Here is a 14,012-nt window from a genome sequence, read left to right on the forward strand (position 1 = left end):
CTTCCAGCTCTGTGTTTTGTGTCACACCCTGCGCCCCCGCCATCAACAACTCTGCCACATTGCTCTTTCTTCCTTTTGAAAATCTTCATATCGGCCTGTTAGCCTGGAGCCAAGCTGAATGGTTGGATGACTGAGTAGAAGTAAAAGCCTATTTTATTTTACTCTGGATCCCACTCCTCCAAGTTTAACATGTTTTCGACTCTAGCCAACTCTCCAGTTTAACAATCTATGTTACTAATGCTACCAAACTTTACATAAACACCAGTACTAAAACCACATAAACATTCTTCTGCATCCCTGCATAGCACATATCCTGTACTGACAATAACTGCAACAGGAAATCATTTGCCCTTGTAGCATTGTTTCGTACTTGCACCATATATTCTAATTTTAAAATTCTTCTGTCAGCTCATTTAGGGCTTCCTGTGCCACACCTGTGTTATTCTCTGAACTGTGTGGAAGACTCTGTTAAGATTCACGGGTAGAGAATCTTAAAATATACTGTAATTAAAGCTCACAGACTACATTTACTCTGAGAAAAAAGGAATGGAAGAAACCGATACAAATCCTAAGGCACTTCTAGAAGATTAGCAGCGAAAAACAAATCTGTGCTGAAGAAAGGGCTGAGGCGAACAAGAAAGCAGAGTCCACAGAGAGGCAAAAATATAAAAACGAGGTCATAATCAGAATGAGGTCATAATCCTACTTTGGGATACACAGATGCCTTTGCTTGACTGGCTTTGCAAAGAAGCAATGCAGAGATCAAGGACTACAGTGATACTAACTAAAATGATAAGCAGAATGTTTCTTATAAATATACAGTAACAAGAGGCACTAACACAAAACTGGGTTTTTAATGGCAATGTTAACATATTGACTTTTAACATGGTTTTATCTTCAAATTTCTAGTGAGAACTAAAAATTCAAATATCTATCATTAAACAGCTAAGAACAAACTACACAAAAAACCTAAGAATGCTCACTGTGCGAATATACTGTATGAATTTTAGGACAATGAGAGCATCAGATATTCAGCTCCCTTCAAAAATCACAAAATCTAGGAAACTTTTCAGACAACAAGAGGCAAACAAATACGGTATCTGTTAAAACATTTAAAAATATATACATGTCAATTACTGGCCATGTCATCTGAAAGTCTCAAGAAAAAACACTTTACACAGACCTTGTATTAATTAACTTCAACTTGTGAATATGACCACCCAAATCACTGAAAAGTGTGGTCACATATATATATATATATATGTATACACACACACATATACATATAACAGAATCCTGGAAAATTTAATGAAAATATTCCCAAAGAATTTATGAAATAAAAAGTTGGCCACTTGATGAAAAATGTTGGAGAGTGAAACGGAGAAAACTGTCATTTTCAGTGGGCTTCTTTCACTGACAATATTAACAGAAGAAACACTACCAAAAATTGATCTGATCAAAATGTACTAATATTGACTTTTTAATGAAAATGGATACTAGAGGAACAAAAGCATAGTATTTAAATAAGGCAGGGAAGTAATTTGATGCAGTGACTTGTGTTCCACACAGTCAATTCTGGAGTGAAATGGTACTGCCATCTGGATGAGCTAAAGGAGATGCTGGAAGGGAACCTCACAGGGAAATTATTTAGATTGTTATTGCAGAACACGCTGTTGGAAAAGTGAACATGCTTTTATACACATCAGCACTTTTCCAATCCTTAGGGACCATAAGAAAGGCAACGGGAAGAGAAGGGATACAAAAAGTTGTATTCAGCAACATGTGCTAAGGTTGGTAATACTTAACCTTGTATTGTGTTGGGTGTGGTAATACTTAAAAGTATCATTGTTTACCTAGAAATGAAATGTGTTAATGAAATCTACAGGCTTATTCAGGGAGATGACAACAGTGAAATATAGAAGGTACTTGAGCAACTAGAAATGCTAGTATTCATCCACCTGTAATTCCTTCTGCACGTAACGAAAGGAAACACTCCTCCCTCTCCAAAATAACAGAGCAGATAAAATTTTAGGGAATACGGCTTTGGAGCAATGACCCTCAGGCAGGTGATAGATAGTGTAGGATCCTCGTAGGCAACATAGCACTTCAACACCATGCAACTCTGGGATGTACGTATGCTTGTCCGGGATCTGGCTTGGGAGCTGCCCAGGCTCCACAAGCCACCCACGTCCCTGGGCTATGGCATGGGCACCTTCAGTAAAGACAATGTGCGTATCCTGAGGTGAGCACTAGAAAACGATTGCTGGAAAAGCAACGGCTGCCTCGTTCGTTTTAAGGGGCTATTAACTCAAAAACCCAGCGGCTTGGAACAGCCCAAGCAGAGCCTCCCTGGGCCGCGACCAGGCGGCTTCGCGAGCTGCTCCCGGTTACCTCAGGTGCAGCTACAGCGGTTTTGACACTGGGGACAACCGCGTCCTCAACAAGGGGTAGAACAGGGAGGAAGGGGGAGGTTGCGGCAGCCCCTTACCTTGCCGCGGCTCCCCCAGCCCACAGCCCTCGGCCGCGGCCCCTCGGCCGCCTCAGGGGGGGTAACGCCGCCGGACCCTCGCGCGCGGGCCCTCCCGCGCACCCACTGCGCCTGCGCGACCCGAGCGGCCCGGCCCGCGCGCGGCGGGCGGCGGCACCGCGATTGGCCCGGCCCCTCCGACCGCTCCCCCCGCCCACTCCTGCCGGAGCCGGGCGCGCGCGGGAAGATCCGGGCTCCCCGGCGGGGAGACGCGCGACCCCGCTGCCGCGGCCGCCACACCGCGCAGGCGCGCCGCCGGGGCGGGAGAGGGAGGGGGGAGCGCGAGAGGCCGCCCCGCAGCGCCGGGCTCAGGGAGGGGAGCGGGGAGGAGCGGGAGGTGCCGTAAGGCGGGGCCGGGCCCGGGCCCGGGCCCAGAGTCGCCGCCGGGAGGGGGCGAGAGAGGAGCTGTGTGCTGCGGCCGCCGGCCACCGGCGGTGAGTCGGGGGTCGGGCAGGGTCGCGTCCCTGCTGAGGCGGCGGCCCTGGCGGCAAGCCGGGGCCCTACGGCGGGCAAAGGGTAGCGGGGGGTCCGCCTCTCCGCCCCCGCGGGACGTGGCGAGGGGAGGCCGGGACCCGCCGGCGGCGGTGTGGGGAACGCCGCGGGCCGTTCACCTGCTGGTGGGCGGGGGGGTCCCGCCGTGCGGGGAGGGGCGGGCGGGCGCCCACCGTCGCCTGCTGAGGGCGCCGCGCTGAGGCGGCGCGCGGCGCCCACCCGCGGAGGGGCCCGCGCGGCGCGGGGTGAGAGCGGGTCGGGGCCGGCGGCTGCGGGCAGCGGGCAGCGGGGCTGTGGGGTGGGCTACCCGGGGCGCGGGCACCGCCGCCGTGCGGAGCTGGGGCCAGCTCCTGCGTTAAGAGCCGGGAGGTGAAGTTAATGTTTAACGTGGTAGTCACATGCCCATCAGCGAGTTCGTCTGGAGCGTTTTCAAAGACTGTTTGGAACAGGAAATGCCGGTACAGGTAGGATGGAGCTGTCTGAAATTTAATCAGTTTACAGTATTTGGAGGCTGTGTTTGTTCTTTGCTGTGTTCGTAGAGGTGGAGTTTGAGGCACGTCGGTAGCTGTATGCAAAGCATCAGTTTAGCACCCGAGCCGCCGTTTAACTTTGTCCCATGCTTAGATTTTAATTGCAAATATTTTAAAATTAGCTTTTCGGAGGAAATGGCTTGTTCTCTCGACAGCTGTTTTTGCCTTCCCCAAATAAGCTTGGGTTTTACGTATCTCTACTTAATGCTTTATTTTGCGCACGCAAAAAAGCCCCCTCTCGGTTTACTTTGAAGCTACTAGGATTATTTTCGGAGCAAAAACTTAAATCATGTGAATAGTATTGTGCCTGACCAGTGATGCGGTATCCCCTTTCCCCTCAAGGCAGTGGAACTGAGTATTATTAACTGCTCTGTTCTTGTAGAATGGAAGGGTGATTTCAGGCATCAAAATAGTGAGAGCACGTGTTATAATCTGAATATAAACTAGCCTCATCAGATGATACGTAACCGTTTCTTCCTTTAACAAATTGTTGCAAAGTGAGATGTAGTTACTGGTTTGTTTTCTTAAATATCAGATTACTTGTGGAAAAAAGTACTCCTGGACCAGTGGGGTGTTTGCAATGAAAACACCGAAGATATGCACTTGACTGTCATATCAAAGCCTGATAGTGCAGAATTGCTTTCAGTCGTACAGTGTGCATGATGTACTACTAACAGAATTGTTTGGGTGAGAGACCCATAGGACTTTGAGGTCAGAGTATTAGCTCTATCACGTGTTGTGTTGCTTGCAGAGATCTTGGTAGCAACCCTTTGTTGTTTTTCCTTGTTTAATGCCTCTTGGTAGAGTAAAAGAGTTTAGTCACGCAAGAGGCACAGTGATGAGAATGAAAACTTTGAAAGCAGAGACAAGTTGGGGTTGGGGCAAGGTTAAATGATTATGGGTTGAGGCTGTAACGGAGATGGACTGGACCAGAATTTTAGACATATGAACCGAGTGAAATGTTTGTGGATAGGTTTGTACTGATCTGTTTGTGAAGAAATATGTGAAGTGTAATGATTCAGATCATTCTTTTTTGTGGGTGGGCTTGAAGATGATGCACCTATTGGCATTCCTTGTAACTCAATTATGTAGTTTTTCCTGGTGACTTAAGAAATCGGAAAGCTTTTGGGGGAAGGAAGAGCACTTGGTATTTTGCACTTCTGTTAATGATCAAAACCATCTACACAGAAAACTGAAAGGCGAGATTACAGTTTGGTCAGGCGGTTAATCTGGGATAAAAAGGCAAGTGTGAGAATTATCATTGCAAAGACACCTTCTATCTTTTTTTTGTTAAAGAAAGAGTATGTGGTAATCTTGGAACATACCATTCTGTAAAGGAGTAGGAAGATGGAGAAACAAAAATCTGCTCTGTAGTTTCTGTGCGATGATTCACTGTAAATGCTGGCCCATGTCATGGGTTCGGAATTTGTTTTCTTTAAGATCTTTTACTTGGAGTTCCCATTGTAGCTATTTCTAAAGTTGGTTTCTTGTTGCAACAGCCCGGAGATGCCGAGCTTGTGAACCTGTTGTTTTGGTTTTGATGCAAACAGGAAAGTTTTTATTGGAACAGCTTAAAGAAAAAATTGTATACTTATACAAAAGCCATCTGGGACAGCATCTATGCTTCTGCCGCTCCCATCTTGAAAGGATACAGGGAAGTATGACATGCAGGAGCGGCAGTTCGGTGTATGAGGGACAGCTAAATGGATAAGGACTGGAGAAGAGAAAATAGATGAAAAAGATTGGGTTTAAAATCTTCAGAGAATGGTTGTAAGAATTTCTGGAAGATACAACCATCAAACACCCCTTTTATCTCCTGGGCACTTCTTGAGTCAGTGACTGAAGGCAGAAAGAATGTGTCAGACCAATAACACTGGCTGGTATACTTGCAGATGGCCCACAAAATCAAGGCTAATAGTGGTTGCTGGGGATGGGATTTTTGTTTTGTTTTGTCTTAGTGTTACATGTGTTGCAAGTGCTATTAATGCAGGGTTGTTTGGGGTTTTTTCTCTATTTGATATTTCAAATAGTGAGAATTTGCATTCTCATAAACCTATTTCTTTCACAGCTTTTGAATTGTATAGTATTATTTTCAAAGACAAAGACTGGTGACTATTAAAAGCATTAGGTGTATCTTACGGCAACTGAGAGCTGTTGACATAACACAGTTCGACATTGTGGTGAAGGTGGAAGGGGACAGTTTGAGCCAGGACCAAAAAATATGAGTCAGCCTAGTTGAGGTGAATGTAAGAGTTTGTTCGTTTCAAATTTTTGTCTTTTACTACAATTTTTTAAGCAGCTTCATTGCTGGTGTGGTTTTTTTGGTGGGTTTTTTTTTCCCCAAACATGGCGGGGAAATGATTGCAACCTCCAATATTGTCTCAGGACAAATCAGATCTTTGTTTTGTTGGCAATTTTTGTCAAATTTTAAATGACAGGCTTTTGAGCTGTGGAGAACACTGAAATTCTCACAGTTGCAAGTTGTTGAAATTTTGATGGATTTCATCCTGTTGAGGAGGAGAAAGTAAGCACAGTCCTAATAATGTTGGCTCACTGCAGAAAGCTCTAGTGGTTTCCCATCATAAGTTTATTCCCTTGCAGTAAATTTAATCACTTTTTCTTCCAGATTTTTGTTGTCTTGTATCTGAATTCCTAAGTTGTATATCAGTTCAGAAATCAATTTACCAGAGTTCTCAGACCATTGGGTGAGTTGCCAGGCTCAGCACAGAGGCATGTACTGCCAGCAGAAGCTAAAAGCTCTGTGGCTTCAAAGTAACCTTAGTGTTGGGCATGAGCCATTAGTCATTTATGCAGCACACTGAGAGTAGTTGCAAAATGAAGTTGTGAAGATGTAAATAACAATTCTTCAGCCAAATTTCAGAGACAGTCAACAGCTTCTGAACCCATTGGCAGGTTTCCACCCAATGTGACAGAAGGGATAGAAGTCTTATAGATGATGATGTATGTACAAAGTGCATGAAAACATGCAGCTGGCTGGAAGAGAGAGACCTTGTAAGAAGACGCAAGGAGCAGAGTTGGCATATGCCCCATCTAGGGAGAAAACTGTGAGAGAAGTCAGCTGTAAGACATAACAGTACAGGGAGCCAGGCATTGCTAGTTCCAGTATTCACAGAACCAACTGTTTATCTCATCTGTTTTATCTAAATGGATTTCAAAGATGCCTAAACCCACATGTGCTTGTAGAAAGTGATTTTGTTTAGGTAAAATAGTAACTGCACTGATTTCTAAGCTTAGTTACTTTTTACATTGATTGAAAAGACTGTGCCAGCTGCAGTTACTTACAGGCTAGGGTATACCAACAAAATGGGTGATAGTCAGCAAAAGGGCATGTTAGTGTTATTGGTTGTTCTGGAACTTATAAAGGCAAGTGCCAGAAACTTGTGACAGGTATATATTTTGCCCTGCAGGGCTGCACAACTGAGGCTAGTCAGGTGCTTGAGGAGGTCGTTGATGACTGAAATTGGTCAAGTTGAGTTAACTTAGGCTGGTAAATAGATGTTGGTTTCAGAGTTCATAGCCCTTGTTTAGAGTCTTTAATTGAGAACAGTCATCCAAAATTGATCCCTTTAGTCTGAAGGGCAAGAATATTTCTTTAAATCTCAGCTGCTGAAAATCATACGTAGCTTGTCAGTAACACTGTGTGAAATAGCTGTCTTGCTGAAAGAATGCACCTACTGAAGATTCTACGGTTCAGTGACCTATGATCTATCTTCAGTCACCCACACCTTTGTCAAGTCAAAAACTTAACAAAGAGATGGTAAACCCCAGTGGCTAATAAATGCTGCAGTGCTCTATGCAACACTGGCTTACCACAGACATGTAGTTCCTAATTATAGACCTATACAGTATTGAATTTAGGTTGAGGGAGTTGCTGGTCTGAGTCCCAGTTATCTAAAAGCTTCACCAAACATTATGGGAGGTGGAGGGAGTCAAGGCTGGTCAGCAGCATCTGGTTTATGGAACAATTACAATGAGGGTAGCCTTGTCAGCAGAGCAGTACTCTTGGGGGGTGGTCCAAAGCCAGAAGAATTTGCCGTGGAAAGAGCACGTGCCTCAGTGTCTTCCACAATAGCTTTCTTTGATCTTAGCTTTTTTCTTCTTTATTTATTCTTTTCTTAAACCTCAAACTTTGAGATAATATCAATCTCAAAACAAGATGCTACTATCAACTTTCCTTAGGGAGAGTCTTTGATGACAAATGGGTGACAGAAGTTAATCCCATTGCTTATGGCACCATTGGAAGGCTCGTCTACAGTGCCCCTCTTATTAGTGAATAAGCAGCTATGCATCATAGTATTTGATATAAATTATTAGTGGAGGAAGATAGGGTGGTGGAACTTTCTACTCCAGGCTAGGACTTAATAGTCACATTGGCCAGAGAACTGTGTACTAAGATCTTATTATTTCACAGCTACTGGTTGTTCCTGGGGTTGACTGTGACTGTTTTTGGGGAGAAAGAGTAGTTATTAAGGGACTAGAGCGCATGTTTGGTGCAGAGTTCTAGTTTAGAAGTACAGAGGGATCTTTTAAATGGAATACCTTCCTGATATGCCTTTCTTGTTTGTTCTTAAACATTTGACACATTTAATTGCTGTGGGGGAGTATGTTTGGTGCAACATAGGCAGTTTAAAGAATGCATTTATAGAAAGAGTAATTTGAGAAGGTTGCATGAAAATATTTTTAAGTAGTTACCTCTGATCTTTCTAATTTTGTATTTAAATTTTCAGGAAAAGATACTAATGTGGGTAGTTAATAGAGGCCATATGCATATAATATCACAGTGCTTTGGAAAATGAGTATCCGGTTCGCGTACAAAAACTGTACAATAAATGTGTACTGCAGTTTTAGAATAAGATTGTGTAAACTTACCTGGTGTGATAGTTGAAATTGTTTGTATTCACAGCTTTGTGGATGTAGAATTAAACAGCAAGCATCTTAATGTAATGTGACAGCAACATAGAGCTAATCCAGAACCACTTTTTGTTGACTTCTTGAGGTGAATTATTGTAACTTTTCTAAAACACAGCCCCACAGCTAAATGCGTAGTGCATGGGATTTTTCTTCTAGGGCATCCCTGAAATGCAAGGCGAAATGACTTTCTGGAATTTCTGAGTGAAAGAAAGCTCTTTGTCTGAAATTGTTCTGGAAGAACTCTTGTTTCCAAAACAGCATATGTGTTTCTTAGCAGTTAAAATACAGAATAAGTAATAACTGAGATTCTGTCACCGCCCCGACCCCCACCTCACCATGCCCATGCATAAATCTGTTGTTCCGAAACATAGGGAAATTGTGCTTGAAAGTATGATAAGAAACAAATATAAAAGTTGATGAAATCTCTTCTACCCTTGTGACTGACTTATATTAAGTCACAAGGTTGAAAATTAGAGCTTCAGAGGTAAAATTTTTCTGAATGTTCTATGATTTTTGTCTGTTGGTCTTAGCAAAAGTTTCCTAAATTTAACATGACTTTGTGTCTACCATTACATTTCATATGAGGAAATAACTTCATTATGAAGCAAAGATTCAACTTTTCTCTTTTTTTTTGGGCTGGAAATTAATCTGAACTGTTCTTGTCTATCCTTGGATGTCTCTAAATAACCAGCTGCAGTCCATCCTCACATTTGAATATGAGATCTGTTTGCAAATGAAATTTAGATACCGGAAACTTGTCTCTTCTCAGTAACTTCTGTATTTTATCATTGGCATACAGTCTACCTTACTTTTTATCTGTTCCCTCCCTTATTTTGGCTGCTGCATGCTGAGCAATCTTTCCACTGAAGTGCAGACAGCAGGGGCCTGTCTAGCTGGATCACCATTGTTAGTGGGGTACCACTGTGTGAGCAGTTTCAGAGGTGAGAGGTGTAGTGTATTCAGTAGGGAGTTTATTTTTGGTTGGGAGACCCTGATCGCAAGCCTGGTGCTTCTGGGTCAGAACTGTATCGATCCTGTTGCTCCTGCCTACTCAAAGGTAGGAACGCAACGGACATCCCAAACAAATAGACTTTACACCTTTCCGGTTAACGCAGGCCATCTGTACAGCTCCCAATCCAGTCTCTTTCCTGGATTTTCCATCTTCAGCGTACCCAGTTTGATATTGCTGATTACCAAAAATAGTTCATCTTAACTACAGTTTTGTCTTCTGAGACAGCAGCAGGAGAGTGGAAAAAACTATACATAATTCTCCATATGGGAATTTATATAAAGAATTACAAACTCAAGTAGTCTCAAGAAGCTTCTCTGGTATGTCAAGGAGCACGCTCTTTTTGTGCAGAAATGTATTAGGACAGTTTTCCAGTATGGATATAGAAATATTAAATCAAAAATCAGTGCAAAGTATTTGATGGTTGAAGGACTTGAATGTAAGATTCTTCTGGGGTTTTTTAATTTATTTTTTAAATTCATAGTTATAACTTTATTTTTAGGAATTAAAGGTTATGGTCCCCTATGATAGCAGGAGACCTTGGGCCAAATGATGCTTCATATTACTAAGTGCTTTTGATGTGCGTTACTGGCTTCTTGAAAATCTATGTATATGTATTTTTAATAAACAGCTATACACCTTAGATTTTTTTCCCCTTGATTCCTCTTTATTCATCTTTACTGTAGTAATTCATTATTTTCTACTTATGTACTATACTGAAACTTTCTAATGAAAACACCTGTTAAAAATATTTCATTTCCTTTAATTGATCTGTACAGATCAAGTGATCACTCTGCATACCTGATTCAGAGAATCTTTAATCTTTTTCTGTGTTAATCTTTGTTTTACTCTTGCCTTCACGTCTGGCCCTGTTTTCTTAGAGTTCGGTCCTTTGTAGAACAGCTGTTATGCCACTGAGCACTTTGACTTCTACGTGGAAAAAAGAAATAAATTTAACTTGCTACTCCTTTTAATTAATTAAAGGTTCTAATAGATCTTAAACTGTATGAACTTCCAGTTACTTGCTGCATCTCCCCACCCCCCTTTCTAGGTTTAATGAAGTGAACATAAAGAAAACAAAATTATCACATGGTAGATACTCTGTCAAGGTCAGTTTCCAGTTAGATTTTGGAGTCCTTGCTCAGTGCTGTCAGAAATCACACTATTTGCAGTATTATTAAATCAAATTACTTATGGTTGAGGTACAATAACATTGGTAAACAAAAAGCCATCTCATTATGCATGGGACAAAAGGGACTTTTGGTTAGGTTCCAGTTGTGGTTTTTGTACTACAAGCAAGTACTGATATTTCTTTTAAAGGGGTGCAAGACTTCTTGCAGCTATTTTTGGAAGTGGTGTGATTTGTTTCTCTGGTATCACAGCTGTACAATAGTAAGAGTTGTAGAACTGTGTGTTGGGAATGTGGTGCTGGTTGTTCTTCCAATTAAACAGCATTCTAACTACAAAAGGTATTTTCATTTTTTAATGCTGCTTGTCAATCTTGACAGGCTGGCGCAGTGGAAAAAACAGTGGTGAGAAGGCTGCAAGGTTTGAAGTATACTGGTACATCTTTAGTATCTCACATGCTTGTAAAACCTAAGGTGCCTTGGTTGAGGCCCGTGTTTCACCTTTTTTTTTTTTTTTTTTCTTAAATATGCAGCCTTAATTGCTTTGGTTTAAGTTTATTCTCTTCTGTGCAGTTATTTCAGATGTTTATGTGGGTGATGTGGTAATGCCAAACTGATTGAATTACCTATTGTTATGAGATGGACACTGCATGTGGTGATGGGCTGGATGACGAGTCATTTAACCTTAAATATATACCTTCAGCAATGAGAGAAACAACTCTTGTTGTTGGAATTTGAAAATCTTGGAATCTGTTATTGGAGCAGCTACCAGAATGTTCTTGCTCTGCTATTAGCTGTGTTTTTCTGGATGCTTTAAGAATGCAGCAAGGTTAATGACATATTTATGTAGTGTTTGCTGGGTAGTACAAAATGTTGAAAGCTGAGTACTAGCTGAGAATCCATCTATAACATTCTAGTAATACAGAAATATATATCAGTTCATGTGATTTGGTAGAGTATTGAAATCAAAACCATCTTAGGCTTTCAAGTGTTGAATAAATTTATTTTTTTTTCTTGGTGCACTTACTAGACTTTGGAAGTCAAAGGCAGAATATCTCATGTGTTTATATGGTCTCTTTACAAGCTGTTGCATATCGTTTGCAGAACCTTTACAGTAATTTTATTGTGATCTTTAGAGGTTTGTTAGAAATATCTAATAAATATCAATTCAAAGATATTTGATTATGACAGATAAAGAATTTAATTTTTTTGCCTTAAAAACAACTCTTAGGTGGCAATTGTTTCTTCTCCTCTTCTTCCCTGGTTATTGCATATACCTTTAGGTTAAGAGATTGTTTTGGCCATGATCTCTTTTCTCATTTAGAAGATCTTTAATGTTTTGGAAAATTCTGGTTTTATTTTTTCTGTTCTTTTCCTATTTCAGATTCCCTGGGAAGAGAATGAAATAAACATGGAGTCATCTAAACTGGAATATATTTCATGGGTCAATGTTAAAAAGAAGACAGAATGAAATGAGAGAACAGGAGTATAACGCCTGTCAAGAACTTTCCATTTTTGTGATATAAACTTCTTATAATACAACCAATGACTTTATTGATATCCCTGAAAGGGAAGTCAGTTCCTGTGCAACTTGCTTAATAAGAACTTTTATTCTAATAACTGTTAACATGTTTTAACTTTAACTGGACACCTTTTATTTTATTTCTTAATCTAAAGTCTGAGAGTTAAAAACTTTGTATAGCTGTGTTTTAACTGAGAGACTGATCCTCATAGATGGCTGACAGTTGCTGGTGGAAAATGGACTTAAATCTGTGAATGGTTACTGTTGCACAGTGTTGAACGGAATGCCATGACTTCAGAGCAGTTCTCTTAGGACCTTCTTCTTTGCCTTGCACCCATCATATCCTTAAATATTTAGGCGTAAATATTACAATTATAAAGTCTAAAAAATAATGGCATGGGTGAAATTCTTAAGAAAACCTGGGGGTAACCTTGGAAAAGTTTATCAGCCCGGAAGTATACTGTCCCTGGCCCCTACAAAAGGCTTGTTAAATGAACCAGGACAAAACAGCTGCTTTCTCAATAGTGCTGTTCAGGTAAGAAATAAATTGATTTATTAAACAATTCTGGGTTTGTAGCAGCTTAGATGGTCATAGGGAAAGTTCTTTTGACAATGCTGTTTTTATCATTTGTATTGCAGTATGTGTATTCTACAGAAAAATACAGCACTTTTTTTCAATGGTCTTAAATTGAGTTTTCAGTTAAACTTCTTAATGATTCCAAGTAAGACAGAATAGCATGTCTTTTTGGAATGGACTTCCCTTAAAAAAATATATTTAAAAAAAAAAAAGTGGCAATTGTAGGAAAAGACAACTGTGTGGAAGTAATTTTATTTAGCATTTAATTTTAAGGAATTAGAGAGTATTAAATATTTCATTTTGCAGAAGACCATGGCTTTTTATTTTATGTGCATCAAGAATATCAGAAAAACTTTCCTTTTGTATTTAGAAACTTATGACTCATAACTTTAAACCTTGCTGCTTGAATTTTAAAACTGTTTCAATCAAACAGCAGTTACATTACTTGGCAAAATTTACAAGACAGTTTTTAATGTGGAGCAACCAGTACTTGTGGCTTATTAGAAGATGCACATACAGTTGAAAGCTATGATTCTAATCTTAGGAAAGATCTTTGGAATTAGAGTGGGAGATATACTTCATACCAAAGAAATATGACTTAGATTTCTTTTTACTGTTTATATGCATACATATTGCCGACCAATTTCTTACATGTTTTAATCTACGCACTGTTCTGTTTTGACGTGATCGCCAATTGAAAAAATGTTGGCTCTTTAAATCTGTTAAGTATAGTTTAATAGTACAGTGACATTAGCATGATAACAAAATTGAGCTTTTACAAGCCTGCTTAATATAGGGAATCTACTTAATTTTGAGACAGAGCAGTGCTAGCCTTTCCACATTGTCTGCAAGTCAGAATATCAGGCACAGTTTTGTTTATACTACAGTTTTTTAAATCTAGAAATCCAAAGCAGCAGCAAATTTCTAGGCTGTGCAAATAAAGAGCAGAATAATATATTTTTCGTAATGATTAGATTTTGGACTTGATTGTTCTCAAAGTGTGCAGAATTATTTACCAAATTGGCAGAGGGCTTAATAGATGCATAGACTTCCTAAAAAACTAAGTCTTAAAAATTGTATGGTTTAAAACATACATAGGAGAAAGGTCGATGTGGTGTGTATGGTAGCTAAATATGTTTAAAATAAAATGTACAATAGATCTAGTAGAATGAGTTTGCTGTTTTCCGTTCAATGGGAACAGTATGACCTATATTCTTTTACATTTTTGCTATTTTCCCTTAGGCTGCCCTAAAATTAAACACCAAGTATTTTTTAGTTATAGGTTCCTGACAGTCC

At 40.5% G+C, this 14,012-nt stretch overlaps 1 protein-coding gene across 4 annotated transcripts in view; it reads left to right on the forward strand.

Moving 5' to 3' along the window:
• The first annotated feature begins 2,821 nt into the window (after positions 1-2,821).
• Positions 2,822-14,012, forward strand: part of USP53 (ubiquitin specific peptidase 53) — a 40,618-nt gene continuing 29,427 nt past the window's right edge. For 2 of the 4 annotated variants that reach the window (XM_056357544.1, XM_056357558.1), the window contains exons 1-2: positions 2,822-2,961; positions 12,002-12,674. In XM_056357544.1, the coding sequence (XP_056213519.1) occupies positions 12,531-12,674 (144 nt within the window). In that variant the 5' untranslated portion in view covers positions 2,822-2,961; positions 12,002-12,530. Of the gene's footprint in view, positions 2,962-3,344; positions 3,484-12,001; positions 12,675-14,012 lie in introns of those variants that run through there. The other 2 variants (XM_056357535.1, XM_056357552.1) reach the window with 1 other exon arrangement.

This window comes from Falco biarmicus, chromosome 1 (genome assembly GCF_023638135.1).
Source record: "Falco biarmicus isolate bFalBia1 chromosome 1, bFalBia1.pri, whole genome shotgun sequence".
Classification (NCBI taxonomy): Eukaryota; Metazoa; Chordata; class Aves; order Falconiformes; family Falconidae; genus Falco; species Falco biarmicus.